Source organism: Carcharodon carcharias, chromosome 3, assembly GCF_017639515.1.
Source record: "Carcharodon carcharias isolate sCarCar2 chromosome 3, sCarCar2.pri, whole genome shotgun sequence".
Taxonomy (NCBI): Eukaryota; Metazoa; Chordata; class Chondrichthyes; order Lamniformes; family Lamnidae; genus Carcharodon; species Carcharodon carcharias.
The window spans coordinates 54340972-54353878 of NC_054469.1; the positions used below are offsets into that span (position 1 = coordinate 54340972).

A 12907-nucleotide genomic window follows, 5' to 3' on the forward strand; every position below is an offset into this window, starting at 1 on the left:
GTCAAGCCTCCTAAGAATCTTATATGATTCAACAAGGTCGCCTCTCATTCTTCTAAACTCCAATGAGTACAGGTTCAACCTCTCCTCATAAAATCCCTTCATACTCAGGATCAACCTAGTGAATCTTTTCTGGACTGCCTCCAGTGCCAGTATATCTTTCTTTAGTTAAGGGGACCAAAACTATTCATAGTATTCTAGGTGTGGTCTAACTAGTGCCTTGTATAGTTTTAGCAAGACTTCCTTATTTTTATACTCCATTCCTTTTGAAATAAAGGTCAACATTCCATTTGCCTATTACCTGCTGAACTTGTATGTTAAATTTATGATTCATGCACGAGGACCCCCAAATCCCTCTGTGTTGCAACTTTCTCCCTTTAAATAATGTTCAGCTCCTCTATTCTTCCTGCCCTAAGTACATAACCTTACATTTTCCCACATTATATTCCATCTGCCTAGTTCTTGCCCACTCACTTAGCCTGTCTATGTCCCTCTGTAGACACCGTCATCCTCACCATTTGCATTCCCACCTATTTTTGGGAGATTTGACTAAGGTTCAAAAGATAAAGAGAGCTGACTGTGTTAGAGTTGACAGTTGGTTCTAATTAAAATATGTTAACAACAGATCTAACTTATAGAATGTCAGGACATGGTACTTTTCCAAGAGAACCTGCAGAGTAGGTTCATGTAGTGGATGCTGATACATCAAATTCCTTCAAGCCAGAACAGGACTGCCTTCAGGCTGGGGGTGGAGATCACCCTATAGAAAAGATAGGTAATGCATAGAATTCTTCGGATCGGAGTGATCTGGACTACTTTTGACTGCCACAACACGAGAAGAATTTCCCAGATTTTTCAGACTCCTCCACTCCAGGAGATGACATGATTTTAGGTGGGGTGGTGCGTGTATATATTGTAATACACAAGATATCATAATTATTGGGGAAAGGCTGGATAACAGAGGATCTTTTTCTGTCAATCGTGTTCTGCATCTAACTGACCTTGGGAGTGCATGGTACTGACAGAGGGATAATGGAATTTATTCCATTCCCTAGCACTAATATCAGTCATCTGAAACATAAACTTGAGAAATAAAATTAAATGTACTAAAAACTGGGATGCGAGTTCAGATCTGCAATCCCTTAAATGCTAAGTTTCCAAACCTTTGCCAGCTGACAGCTCCAAGTCAAACATCCCACTATGAAGAAAAATTCACCAAAAACATTAAAAATCATTTGCAGAGGACCATGCAGATGTCCATGCATCTTAAAATGGGATTAGTACTGATACTTTGAGAAACCATGAGAAAAATGTATTTTTTAAATGGGGAAACAGCTGTGAAACATGCCTCATTGCTTTCAGTTTAATAAAATGACAGACACTACAGGATACTGTACTCTATAAACATCTTGAGTTTAAAAGACTAAGAACACACATTAGATGGCCAAGTGTCATCCTAAAACTGGATGTCTCTGTAAACATGAATTACCCCAGAGTGGCACTGGGCAACATATCAGTCAAGACCATCTGCCTTCTCCTTCCAGGGAAACCAGAGCAGCAAGCAGCTTGGGGAGCAATATGTAAAAATGTATTTATTTTACATTCTTGACTTCATTAAAGCAAATACAATGTACAATAGAAGAAACTCAGATATGACTCTTTATTTTAGGTGTCAATAGAAATCTCAAAATCTGAGGTACTTACCGCTAATATTCAAAATAAAAAGTACAACTTTAATAAACTTTCTATACATTCTCTGGTTTCCAATTCCTACAATACACTGTTTATTCTACAATACAGAAAAAAGGATGAGGGGAAATATTTTGCATTCTGTGCAATTATGCCCTCATAGCTACTTAAGGCAAAGCTAGAAAGCTAGTGGTGACTTAATAAGTAACTATTTTTGCGCACTTCAGCATCAGAGAGACTCTTGCTTTAATATTACGAACCCCAAAAATACGGAGTACAGAAAAGGTAATGAAAGGTTGGAATGCCCAGTAGCAGTCTAGGGATAAATAGACAAATAAATGAACAAATACCTGAATGAGTCAATGATGAAAGCAACCCCGCAGTATTTCATCTGATTTTAATTTTACTGGGAAGCACTCACCAAAATTGCATCTCAAATGTGTATATAAATAGACTTAAAATACAAAGAGGGGAAAAAAGAAAATAGTTGAAGGCAACAATGCTCACCATGTTTCATCATGCTCACCATCTTTAGATCTTACACTACACAGAGCAAAATGTTCATAAATGTAAAATCACTTAAAAACTCATCCATTTATTCAATGGGCATGGTTGGGCTAGGATCTAAAACAGCTCCAGAGCACAGATTTTAGATAATTTCGCTGAGGGAATGATCATTTTCTGTGACTACGAAAATACTAACAATGCCCTCAAGAGTTAAAACTGCCTATAGTATACATTCAGTGGGCTACTGCTCTTCCACATATATACATCTGGGTAAATAGCATGGACCAAGTCTCTATTCCAATGGGAAGTTATTTTAGCTCGAGTCTCTTTCCCTCAAGAACCATCTGTATTTCTTTGGCATCCAGTGTCTCGTACTTCAGTAAAGCTTCTGCAAGAGTTTTGTGTTCCTTTGCATGAGTCTTCAAGATTTGCTTTGCTCTTTCATAAGAATCCTGTATTTAAAAAAAGACTTTTAGCCCTACCTCAAAAAAGAGGGTTACAGGTACATTGCAGACATTTCACATTGGATCACTAATTTACTGAGAATTTCTATGTGCTGTTGTCATGTGGATAGTTTAAACTATTCACACACTGAACAATACTGAAAATAAACTAAATGAATTAAAGTTAAATTACATTATGGTCTTGCAGTTTAGTGGAAACATTTAACTGTCAAAAGATAAGTTATACTGTGATACAAACAGCCAAACAGATTAGGGTTGGTTCCAAACATCAGACTGAAAACAGCAGTAGGATGAGATTTTGAGAGTGGGGCCAGAGCATGAGGTCGAAGGGCAAGAGCACCAAAGTGTGCAAATGGCAAAAAATGTGAAAGACCTGCATTCCTACAGCACATTTCATGACCTAAAGTCCTAAAACATCCCAAAACATTTGACTGGCAATGAATTTTACTGGCAATACATGCAGAAAAGACAGCAGCTAATTACACATGAGCTCCCACAAACAGCAATGTGATCATAAGCAGATGATTTGGTTTTATTCATGTTGACTGAGGAACAAATATAGGCCAGGAATATGAGGATAACATCTCATCCCTTGAATCCTTGACTTAAGAGCAGGCAGGGCATGGGTTTATTCAAAAGAATGTACTTCCACTGAAGCATTCCCTCAGTACTGCACTGTCAGTCTAGATTATTGTGCTCAAGACTCTGGAGCTATTAAGTTTAGAGAAAAATAATCTCATTTGATTAAGTCTAGGCATCAAAAATGACTACCATAAATATGCTCAGATGTTTCAGTATTGCATTAGTTAACATGTCTAACAAAAATAATCTTACCCTCAATAATATCCTGACTTCTTGTTCAATAGCAGATTGAGTGTCTGGGCTTACTCTGTCTGGATCTGAATAAGTCATCACTCCAAGCTACAAGTAAAAGCAAAATAGAATGTGATTGCAACACACAAGAAACTGTAAGTTAGGTTAATAGCAAAGATGACAAAAATACGATACATACTACTTCTGTAAAGATGGAGAACAGGGGTAAGGCTTGCAGTTAGATGTCAGTCATCCACTTAACCTCATTAATTAGTTGTACTGTAATAGAACACCTTGAGATCAGCAAAAGAGCTCAGCACTGAAGATGGAATGCAGACAAGGTTGAGGTTAGCTGAATTACCTTCCAAAATACAGATGAATTGTGGAGTTTTGATGCTATATGGAATAGTGAGAGCCTCTATTAATGGTCAATAGCAAGGAAGCAGTAGCAGGAAGAAGTCATACAGACTCGAAATGTTAACTATGTCTTTCTCTCCACAGATGCTGTCAGACTTGCAAAGTTTTTCCAGCATTTTTTGTTTTTGTGTTGAAGCAGAACCTTGCATTGATAAAGCCAAAATTTCAGAAGGAAGACTGAAGTTAGTGGACTCTAAGGGCCAGATTTTCCTGTCCCAAAGCAGATGAACAGAGGCACGACAGTAAAAAATGGCCACTGAGCAGCACAGAAGTTCCACCTCAGTTTCCATTGTCAGCGGTTTTCACAAGGACTTGGGAAGAGTGTGGGCCTTGGAACTGGCCCACGGCCATTAACAGGACAATTAAACTACTTGAGGGCTCATTGAAAACACAACTTTCAGATGTTTTACAACTTTGGTGAGGGTGGTTGGTCTTTAGGAGTCCTCAGCCTTCAGGAAGAGTGAGGGCAGGCTTGCGCATGTCAGAGGCGAGTCAGGAAAAAAGAAAACATTATGAAAGTTAGTGGCATAGTACAAAATGGTCAGTTATCTACCTTAAAGCAGTACACAATAAGGAAAATGTCGAAGGGGCACATTGGTGGTAATTCATGTGAGGGTAAATACATAGGAATTAATAACGATGTCCTATACACAAGGATTGCATTAAACCTTCAACATAGAGGATGCACAGCAATGTTCTCTAGAGTACTGGGTTTGGTAAACTCCCTTCTGCCTTTCTAAAGAAAACTGTACATTTTAATGATTGGCTAACAACATGGTTTGAAATCAGCAATTTTACAGCATAAGATATAGAACACTTAGGAAACTATTTTAAAGGCGCCCTTTCCTGCTGTCCCGCTGGAGGCAGCACACCTCCCTTCGTACATTCTGGCAGCCTAATTGGACAGCAGATTCATCCCTTACCTAATTAAGGCACCGACCCAGGAAAAATCGCTGCCAGTTCTGATTTTACAACAGAGGCAGGTTCGCGAGCCAGAATCAAACCCACTTTTTTAAAAATGTATTTTTTCATGTGATGAGGGCATCACTGGTTATGCCAGCATTTATTCCTCATCTCTAATTGCCTTCAATAAGGTGGTGCTGAGCCACCTCTGACTGGAAAATCCAGCCCCAAATGTTACCCATCCTGAGTTTTTTTTTTAATTCATTCTTGGGATGTGGTTGTTGTTGGTTAGGCCAGCACTTATCGTCCATCCCTGACTGCTCTCGAGGTGGTGGTGGGGAGCTGCCTTCTTGAACCGCTACAGTCCATGTGGTGTAGATACACCCAAAGTGCTGTTAGGGAGGGAGTTCCAGGATTTTGACCCAGTGACAGTGAAGATACAGCAATATATTTCCAAGTCAGGATGGTGAGTGGCTTGGAGGGGAATTTCCAGACGGTGGTGTTCCCATATGTCTGCTGCCCTTGTCCTTCTAGATGGTAGTGGTCGTGGGTTTGGAAGGTGTTGCCTAAGGAGGCTTGGTGAATTCCTGCAGTGCATCTTGTAGATGGTACATACTGCTGCTACTGTGTGTCGGTGGTGGAGGGAGTGAACGTTTGTGGATGGGGTGCCAATCAAGCAGGCTGCTTTCTCCTGGATGGTGTTGCTGGAGCTGCACTCATCTTGACAAGTGGGGAGTATTCCATCACACTCCTCACTTGTGCCTTGTAGATGATGGACAGGTTTTGGAGAGTCAAGAGGTGAGTTACTCACCACAGGGTTACTAGCCTCTGACCTGCTCTTGTAGCCACAGTATCTATACGGTTAGTCCAATTCAGTTTCTGGTCAACAGTAACCCCCCCTGCAGGATGTTGATAGTGGGGTATTCAGCAATGGTAATGCCAATGAATGCCATGGGGTGATGGTTAGATTCTCTGTTGTTGGAAATGGTCATTACCTGGCACAGATGTTACTTTTCATTTGTCAAGCCAAGCCCAGGTTATAAATTAGGAGAGTAGTAAGAAACAGATACATACAAACAAGGAGCAGGGGTAAGTCATTCAGCCCCTCAAGCCTGCTCCGCCATTTAATAAGATCATGGTTGATCTGATAGTAACCTCAAATCCGCATCCGGCCTATCCCAATAACCTACCAGTCCCCCTTGCTTACCAAGAATCTATCCACCTAAGCCTTAAATATATTCAAAGGCTCTGCTTCCACCGCCTTTTCTGGAAGAGAGTTCCAAAGACCGTGAAAAATTTTAAATGGGTGACCCCTTATTTTTAAAACAGTGACCCTTAGTTCTAGAGCTAAGTCAAATCAGGAATTTTCTTTCTATGATAATGTAAAAATGTAAAGGCAAATAGGGTCATCAAAACAGAAGCAAATACAGTTCTTTTGGATCAGAAAGCATCAAGGGGTGAATTTAAGAAAAGAGATGAGGTGGCAGATACATGAAAATAAAATGCAAAATAAAGTGCGAATAGGTTGTGGTTGACTTGCAAATGTTTGAATTGAGCTTCTATTTTATTCATGATGTTGGAAGAAAATAAAAAGGAAAGTTAACAAGCAACACAAAGTGACACTTTAATTCAACTGGGAAAGAGCAATGACAAATCACTGCTGAGGTGTGGAGAACAGTCCATAGGCAACACTGGCAGTTACTAGGAGTAGATCCAAACAACTTCTGCATTGCAGTTAACTTAAAAATACTGATACTACAAATTGGATGAGTGTTTCAATAAACAAATAAGAATGTAACTTTTTACCTTATCACTCATTCCGAATTTTGTGACCATCAACTTAGCTATTTTGGTTGCATTATCAAAATCACTTGAAGCACCTAGGTTGAAACAATACAGTATTGCAGTTACAGAAAACAAACAAATGTTTTTATTCTACTTTTACTCAAACAACAAGTGACAAAACAGATAGTAAGAGCTACAAAAAGGGAAAATGTAAAGTAGTGTGCAAGGGATATTAAAATAAACTTTTTTTTTTTACAATTATGTTAGGAAAGGGAGGGAGGTCAGAAGCAACGCAGACCATTTGAAAACTGGTAATGGTGATAGTCAATAAAAAAAGAAATAGCTCACATAATAGGTAAATAGTGTCAGGATACACTGTAGAGCAAGAGAATAGCATTCTAGGCATCTCAGAAAAACTAATATTGAAATAGGGACAGGGCCTCAACCAAATTAACATGAGCAAAATAACAGTTATGAAGAAAATCACAGCACTGAAGAACATCATATCACTAGGATTAGATTGTTTCCATCCCGGGACTTGAAAGGAAGTAGGTGAGAACATTGCAGATGTCCAAACTTTGATCTTCAAAAGGATAGCTAATGTAATTCCTATATTTAAAGGGGGACAGAACATGTCCAGGGAATTATGGACCAGTCAGCTTCACCAAAAAATCCAAAAGGGAATTTAGAGGAAAATTCTTTACCCAAAGGAGTGGGGAGAATGTGGAACATGCTATCACAGGGAGTGCAGAAATGAATAATATTTTTAAATTGTCTTAATGGAACATGGGCATCGTAAGCAAGGCAAGAATTTGTTGCCCATTCCTAACTGCCCTTGAGAAGTTGGCAGCAAGCTGCTTTCTTGAACCTCTGCAGTCCGGTACAACCAAGTGGCTAGCTAGGTCAATTCAGAGGAGTCAACCACATTGCTCTGCATCCGGAGTCACATGTAAGCCAGACCAGGTAAGGACTGCAAATTTCCTTCTCTAAAGAGCATTAGCAAACCAGATGGGTTTTTACGACCATTGATGATAACTTCATGGTAACCATTACTGAACCTAGCTTTCAATTCCAGATTAATTAACTGAATTTAAATTCCAACATCTACCATAGTGGGATTTGAACCCATGTCCTCAGGACATTAGCCTGGGCCAATACAGATGCATTTAAAAGGAAGCTAGACTAACATTTGAAGGAGAAGAGAATAGATGGCTACAATAGTAGATTTAGATAAGGAAAGATGGGAAGAAGCTCGAGTGGAGCATAAATATCAGCAAGGACTGATTGGGCCAAATGGCTTGCTTCTGTGCTGTATAATCTGGGTAAAGTTCTCAATTCCAAAGCTGTTTCTTTAGATTGGCAAACTGCACATGTTACATTGCTATTTAAGAAAGATAAGAAAAGGAAACCAGGAAATTATGGACCAAATAGCCTAACAACTGTTACAAGGAAATTTGGGTGACTGAACGTCTTGAAAATTCTCAGCTGATCAGAAAGAGCCAGAATGGATTTTTAAGGAGTAAATCATGTCTGATAAACCTGATTGCATTGGCTGAGTGTCAGGAGACAGGGTAGGGATAATGGGCAGATGGTCTAATTGACAGAACACAACTAAGTGGTGTCCCATAAGGAAGGCTTCAACAAATTACTATTTATCCCATCATCTAAATTGTTAATAAAAAGACATATATCCAAATTAGCCAATGACAAAGTTGGGTAATATTGTAAACACTGTAGATGGAAGCATAAAATTACAAAAAGATATTAAAAGATTAAGTGTACTGTGGTAAATTGATTTCAATGCAGGAAGACGTGAGGTTATCCACACTGGGCCTAAAAAGGAAAAAACAGAGTACTTTCTAAATGATTAAAAGCTAGAAACAGTGGAGATCCAAAGTGGCTTTGTGGGGGTCCAGGTACATAGATTTAAATGTCATGAACTGATACAGAAAATAATCAAAAGGACAAATTGAATGCTGGGCTTCCTGGGCTAGAATATAAGGGGGTAGAAGTCATGCTTCAGCTAAACGAAGCCATGCAGGGCCTGGAGTTCTGAGCAGTTCTGGATACTAAACCTTAGGGAGGGTGTATAGGCTTTGGAAAGAAAACAGCATGGATTTACCAAAATGATACCTGGACTCCAGGAGTTAATTACAAGGAGAGATTGCACAAACTAGGTTTGTATTCTCTGTAATTTAGAAGGTTTAGGGAGAATTTGATCAAAGTTTTCAAGACAAATGGGGAACTGAAAGAATAGAGAGGAACTATTTCCCCTGCTCGAGAAGTTTACAGCAAGGGAACATAATCTAAAAATTGGAACCAGACCTTTCAGGAGTGACATTTCTACAAAGGGTGGCAGAAGTTCAGAATTCTTCCACAAATGGCAATTGGTGCGAGATCAATTGTTAATTTTAAATCTGAGATTGATGGATCTTTGTTAACCAAGGCTATGAAGACAAATGGGCCAAAGGTCATGGAGGGAGGTTGCAGATCAGCTGTGATCCTCATTGAATGACAGAACAGGTTTGAGTCACTAAATGGCCTACTTATGTTCTTTAATGCAAACCTGTGGTAATTTGTTCTGTTCCAAAGATGAGTTCTTCTGCCACTCTGCCACCCATGCTGACATCCATTTGAGCAAGTAACTGAGCTCGGGTTTCACTCCATCTGTCACTTTCTGGTAACAATGATACCTGTGAGAGAAGTTCGTTGTAAGAAAGCTTAATATAAGCTCCTTAGTAACCCTCTGCAAATCTTGGTAAAGTATGCAAATACTCTAGTAAAAGTCCTAATTAAAGTTTAAAAACAAAGTACATGTGGAATTGTGATATAGCAGCCATCACAGAGATGTGGTTGAGGGAGGGGCAGGATTGGCAGCTCAACATTCCGGGTTATAGAATCTTCAGGCGAGACAAGTGAGGAGGTAAAAGAGGAGGCACTGCATTATTAGTTAAGGAGTCAGTTACTGCAGTAAGGAGAGATGATATCTTGAAGGGGGCATCGAATGAAGCTTTGTGGGTAGAGCTTAGAAATAAAAAAAGGGGCAGCCACATTGTTAGGTGTTTATTATAGACCCCCAGACAGTCAGCAGGAAATTAAGGACCAAATATGTGCACAATTCGCAGACGTGTGTAAAAACACTAACAACAGGGTAATTATATTAGGTGATTTCAACTTTCCCAACATTAATTGGGATAGGTAGAGTGTTAAGGGCTTAGATGGAGTGGATTTCTTGAAATGTGTACAGGAGAGCTTTTTAGGTCAATAGGTAGAGGGTCCAACAAGGGACGGCACAGTGCTGGGCCTAATTCTGGGGAATGAAGCCAGACAGGTGGCGGTGGGGGAACATTTTAGTGATAGCAACCACAACATGGTACAATTTAAGCTTGTTATGGACAAAGAAATAGACAAGTTGCAACAAAACGCTTTGGAGTGGAGGAGAGCGGATTTTAATAAAATAAGGCAGGATCTGGCCAAGATAGACTGGGAACAGCTACTTGTGGGGGAATATACAGAAGAACAGTGGGGGGGGGCGTGCAAAAAGAAAATGGGGGAGGGTACAGGCTCAACATGTTCCCTCCAGGGTGATAGGAAGGAGTAACAAGCCCAGGGAACCATGGGTGACCAGAGATGCTCAGGAAACGATGAGAAGGAAAAGAGAGTCTTTCAGCAGATACAAGGGGACCAAATCAGCAGAGGCATTAGTGGAGTACAGAAAGTGCAGGGTGGAGCTTAGGAAAGCAAAGAGGGGATATGAGAAAGCTCTGGCTGGTAAAAGTAGGGAAAATCCAAGATATTCTATAAGTATATCAATGGGAATAGGATGACCAGGGAAAGAGTAGGGCCCATTAGGGACCAATCTATGGGTGGAGCCAGAGGACATCAGTAGAGCATTGAACTTTACATCCGTCTTTAGCCAAGAGAATGAGGATGAAGGTATGGAACTCGGGGGGAGAGACTGCGAGGTCCTTGAGCAAATTGATATAGGGAGTGACAAGGTACTGGAGGTGTTGGCAGGCTTAAAAGTGGACAAATCTCCAGGTCTAGATGATTTGTGTCCCAGACTGCTGAGGGAGGCAAGAGAGGAGATCGCAAGGGCTCTGACCCGAATTTTTAATTCCCCTCTGGCCAAGGGGGAGGGGCCCAGAAGACTGGAGAACAGCTAATGTGGCTCTGCTATTTAAGAAGGGTTGTAGAAATAAGCCAGGGAACTAGACTAGTGAGCCTCACGTCAGTGATAGGAAACTATTGGAGAAAATTCTGAAGGAGAGAATCTATCCCCACTTGGAGAGGCAAGGTTTGATCAGGGATAGACAGCATGGCTTTGTCAGAGGGAGGTCATGGCTAACAAATTTGATTGAAATTTTTGAGGAGGTTGCTTTCGATGCAACAGAGAAGACTGAGGGGCGACCTGATCGAGGTGTGCAAGATTATATCAGAATCACAGAATTTAAAATATGGTGGAAGATTGAGTGCTGTTTCAATTTATATAGAACTGGATTAGGAATTTGAAAGCTGCTGAATTTTTAAATTAGAATCACAGTATCTCAGTGCAGAAGAGGCTCTTCGGCCCATCGAGTCTGCACCAACACATGAGAAACACCTGACCTACCTACCTAGTCCCATTTACCAGCACTTGGCCCATTTCCTTGAATGTTATGACATGCCACGTGCTCATCCAGGTACATTTTAAAGGATGTGAGGCAACCCGCCTCCACCACCCTCCCAGGCAGCGCATTCCAGACCGTCACCACCCTCTGGGTAAAAAAGTTTTTCCTCACATCCCCCCGAAACCACCTGCCCCTCATCTTGAACTTGTGCCTCCTCGAGACTGACCCTTCGAATAAGGGGAACAGCTGCTCCCTATCCACCCTGTCCATGCCCCTCATAATCTTGTACATCTCGATCAGGTCACCCCTCAGTCTTCTCTGTTCCAACGAAGACAAACCAAGTCCATCCAACCTCTCTTCATAACTTAAATGTTTCATCCCAGGCAACATCCTGGTGAATCTCCTCTGCACCCCTCCAGTGCAATCACATCCTTCCTATAATGTGGCAATGAGAACTGCACACAGTACTCCAGCTGTGGCTTCACCAAGGTTCTATACAACTTCAACATAACCTCTTTACTTTTGTAACCTATGCCTCGATTGATAAAAGCAAGTATCCCATATGCCTTTTTCACCACCCCACTAACATGCCCCTCTGCCTTCAGAGATCTGTAGACACACATGCCAAAGTCCCTTTGTCGTCAGAACTTCCTAGTGTCATGCCGTTCATTAAATACTTCCTTGTCAAATTACTTATTCCAAAGTGTATCACCTCACACTTTTCAGGGTCAAATTCCATCTGACACTTCTCTGCCCATTTGACCATCCCGTCTATATCTTCCTGTAGCCCAAGACACTTAACCTCACTGTTAATCACCCGGCCAATCTTTGTGTCATCCACAAACTTACTAATCCTACCCCCACGTAGTCATCTATGTCGTTTAGATAAATGACAAATAATAGGGGACCCAGCACAGATCCCTGTGGTACGCCACTGGACACTGGCTTCCAGTCACTAAAGCAGCTTTCTGTCATCACCCTCTGTCTCCAACAACAAAGCCAATTTTGAACCCACCTTATCAAATTACCCTGTATCCCTTGTGCATTTGCCTTCTTTATAAGTCTCCTATGTGGGACCTTGGCAAAGGCTTTGCTGTAATCCATATAAACGACATCAACTGCACTACCCTCATCTACTCACCTCCTCAAAAATTTCTATCAAATTTGTTAGCCATGACCTCCCTCTGACAAAGCCATGCTGACTTTCCCTGATCAAACCTTGCCTCTCCAAGTGGGGATAGATTCTCTCCTTCAGAATTTTCTCCAATAGTTTCCCTACCACTGACTTGAGACTCAGTGGTCTATAGATCCCTGGCTTATCTCTACAACCCTTCTTAAATAGCAGAACCACATTAGATGTTCTCCAGTCCTCTGGCACCTCACCCATGGTCAGAGAGGAATTAAAGATTTGGGTCAGAGCCCCTGAGATCTCCTCCCTTGCCTCCCTCAGCAGTCTGGGACACAAATCATCCAGACCTGGAGATTTTCCACTTTTAAGCCTGCCAACACCTCCAATACCTTGTCACTCTCTATATTAATTTGTTCAAGAACTTCACAGTTTCCATACCTTCATCCTCATTCTCTTGGGTGAAGACGGATGTGAAGTATTCGTTCAACGCTCTACTGATGTCCTCAGGCTCCACCCATAGATTGCCCACTTGGTCCCTAATGGGCCCTATTTCCCTGGATATCCTTTTCCCATTGATATAGTTGTAGAATATC

General features: G+C 41.0%; 1 protein-coding gene across 2 annotated transcripts in view; it reads right to left on the bottom strand.

Moving 5' to 3' along the window:
• Positions 1-1643: 1643 nt before the first annotated feature.
• yme1l1b (YME1-like 1b) overlaps positions 1644-12907 on the bottom strand; it is a 44674-nt gene continuing 33410 nt past the window's right edge. For both annotated transcript variants that reach the window (XM_041184139.1, XM_041184138.1), the window contains 4 exons: positions 9142-9268; positions 6597-6670; positions 3492-3578; positions 1644-2645 (listed from right to left, as the gene is read on the bottom strand). In XM_041184139.1, the coding sequence (XP_041040073.1) occupies positions 2502-2645; positions 3492-3578; positions 6597-6670; positions 9142-9268 (432 nt within the window). In that variant the 3' untranslated portion in view covers positions 1644-2501. The remainder of the gene's footprint in view (positions 2646-3491; positions 3579-6596; positions 6671-9141; positions 9269-12907) is intronic.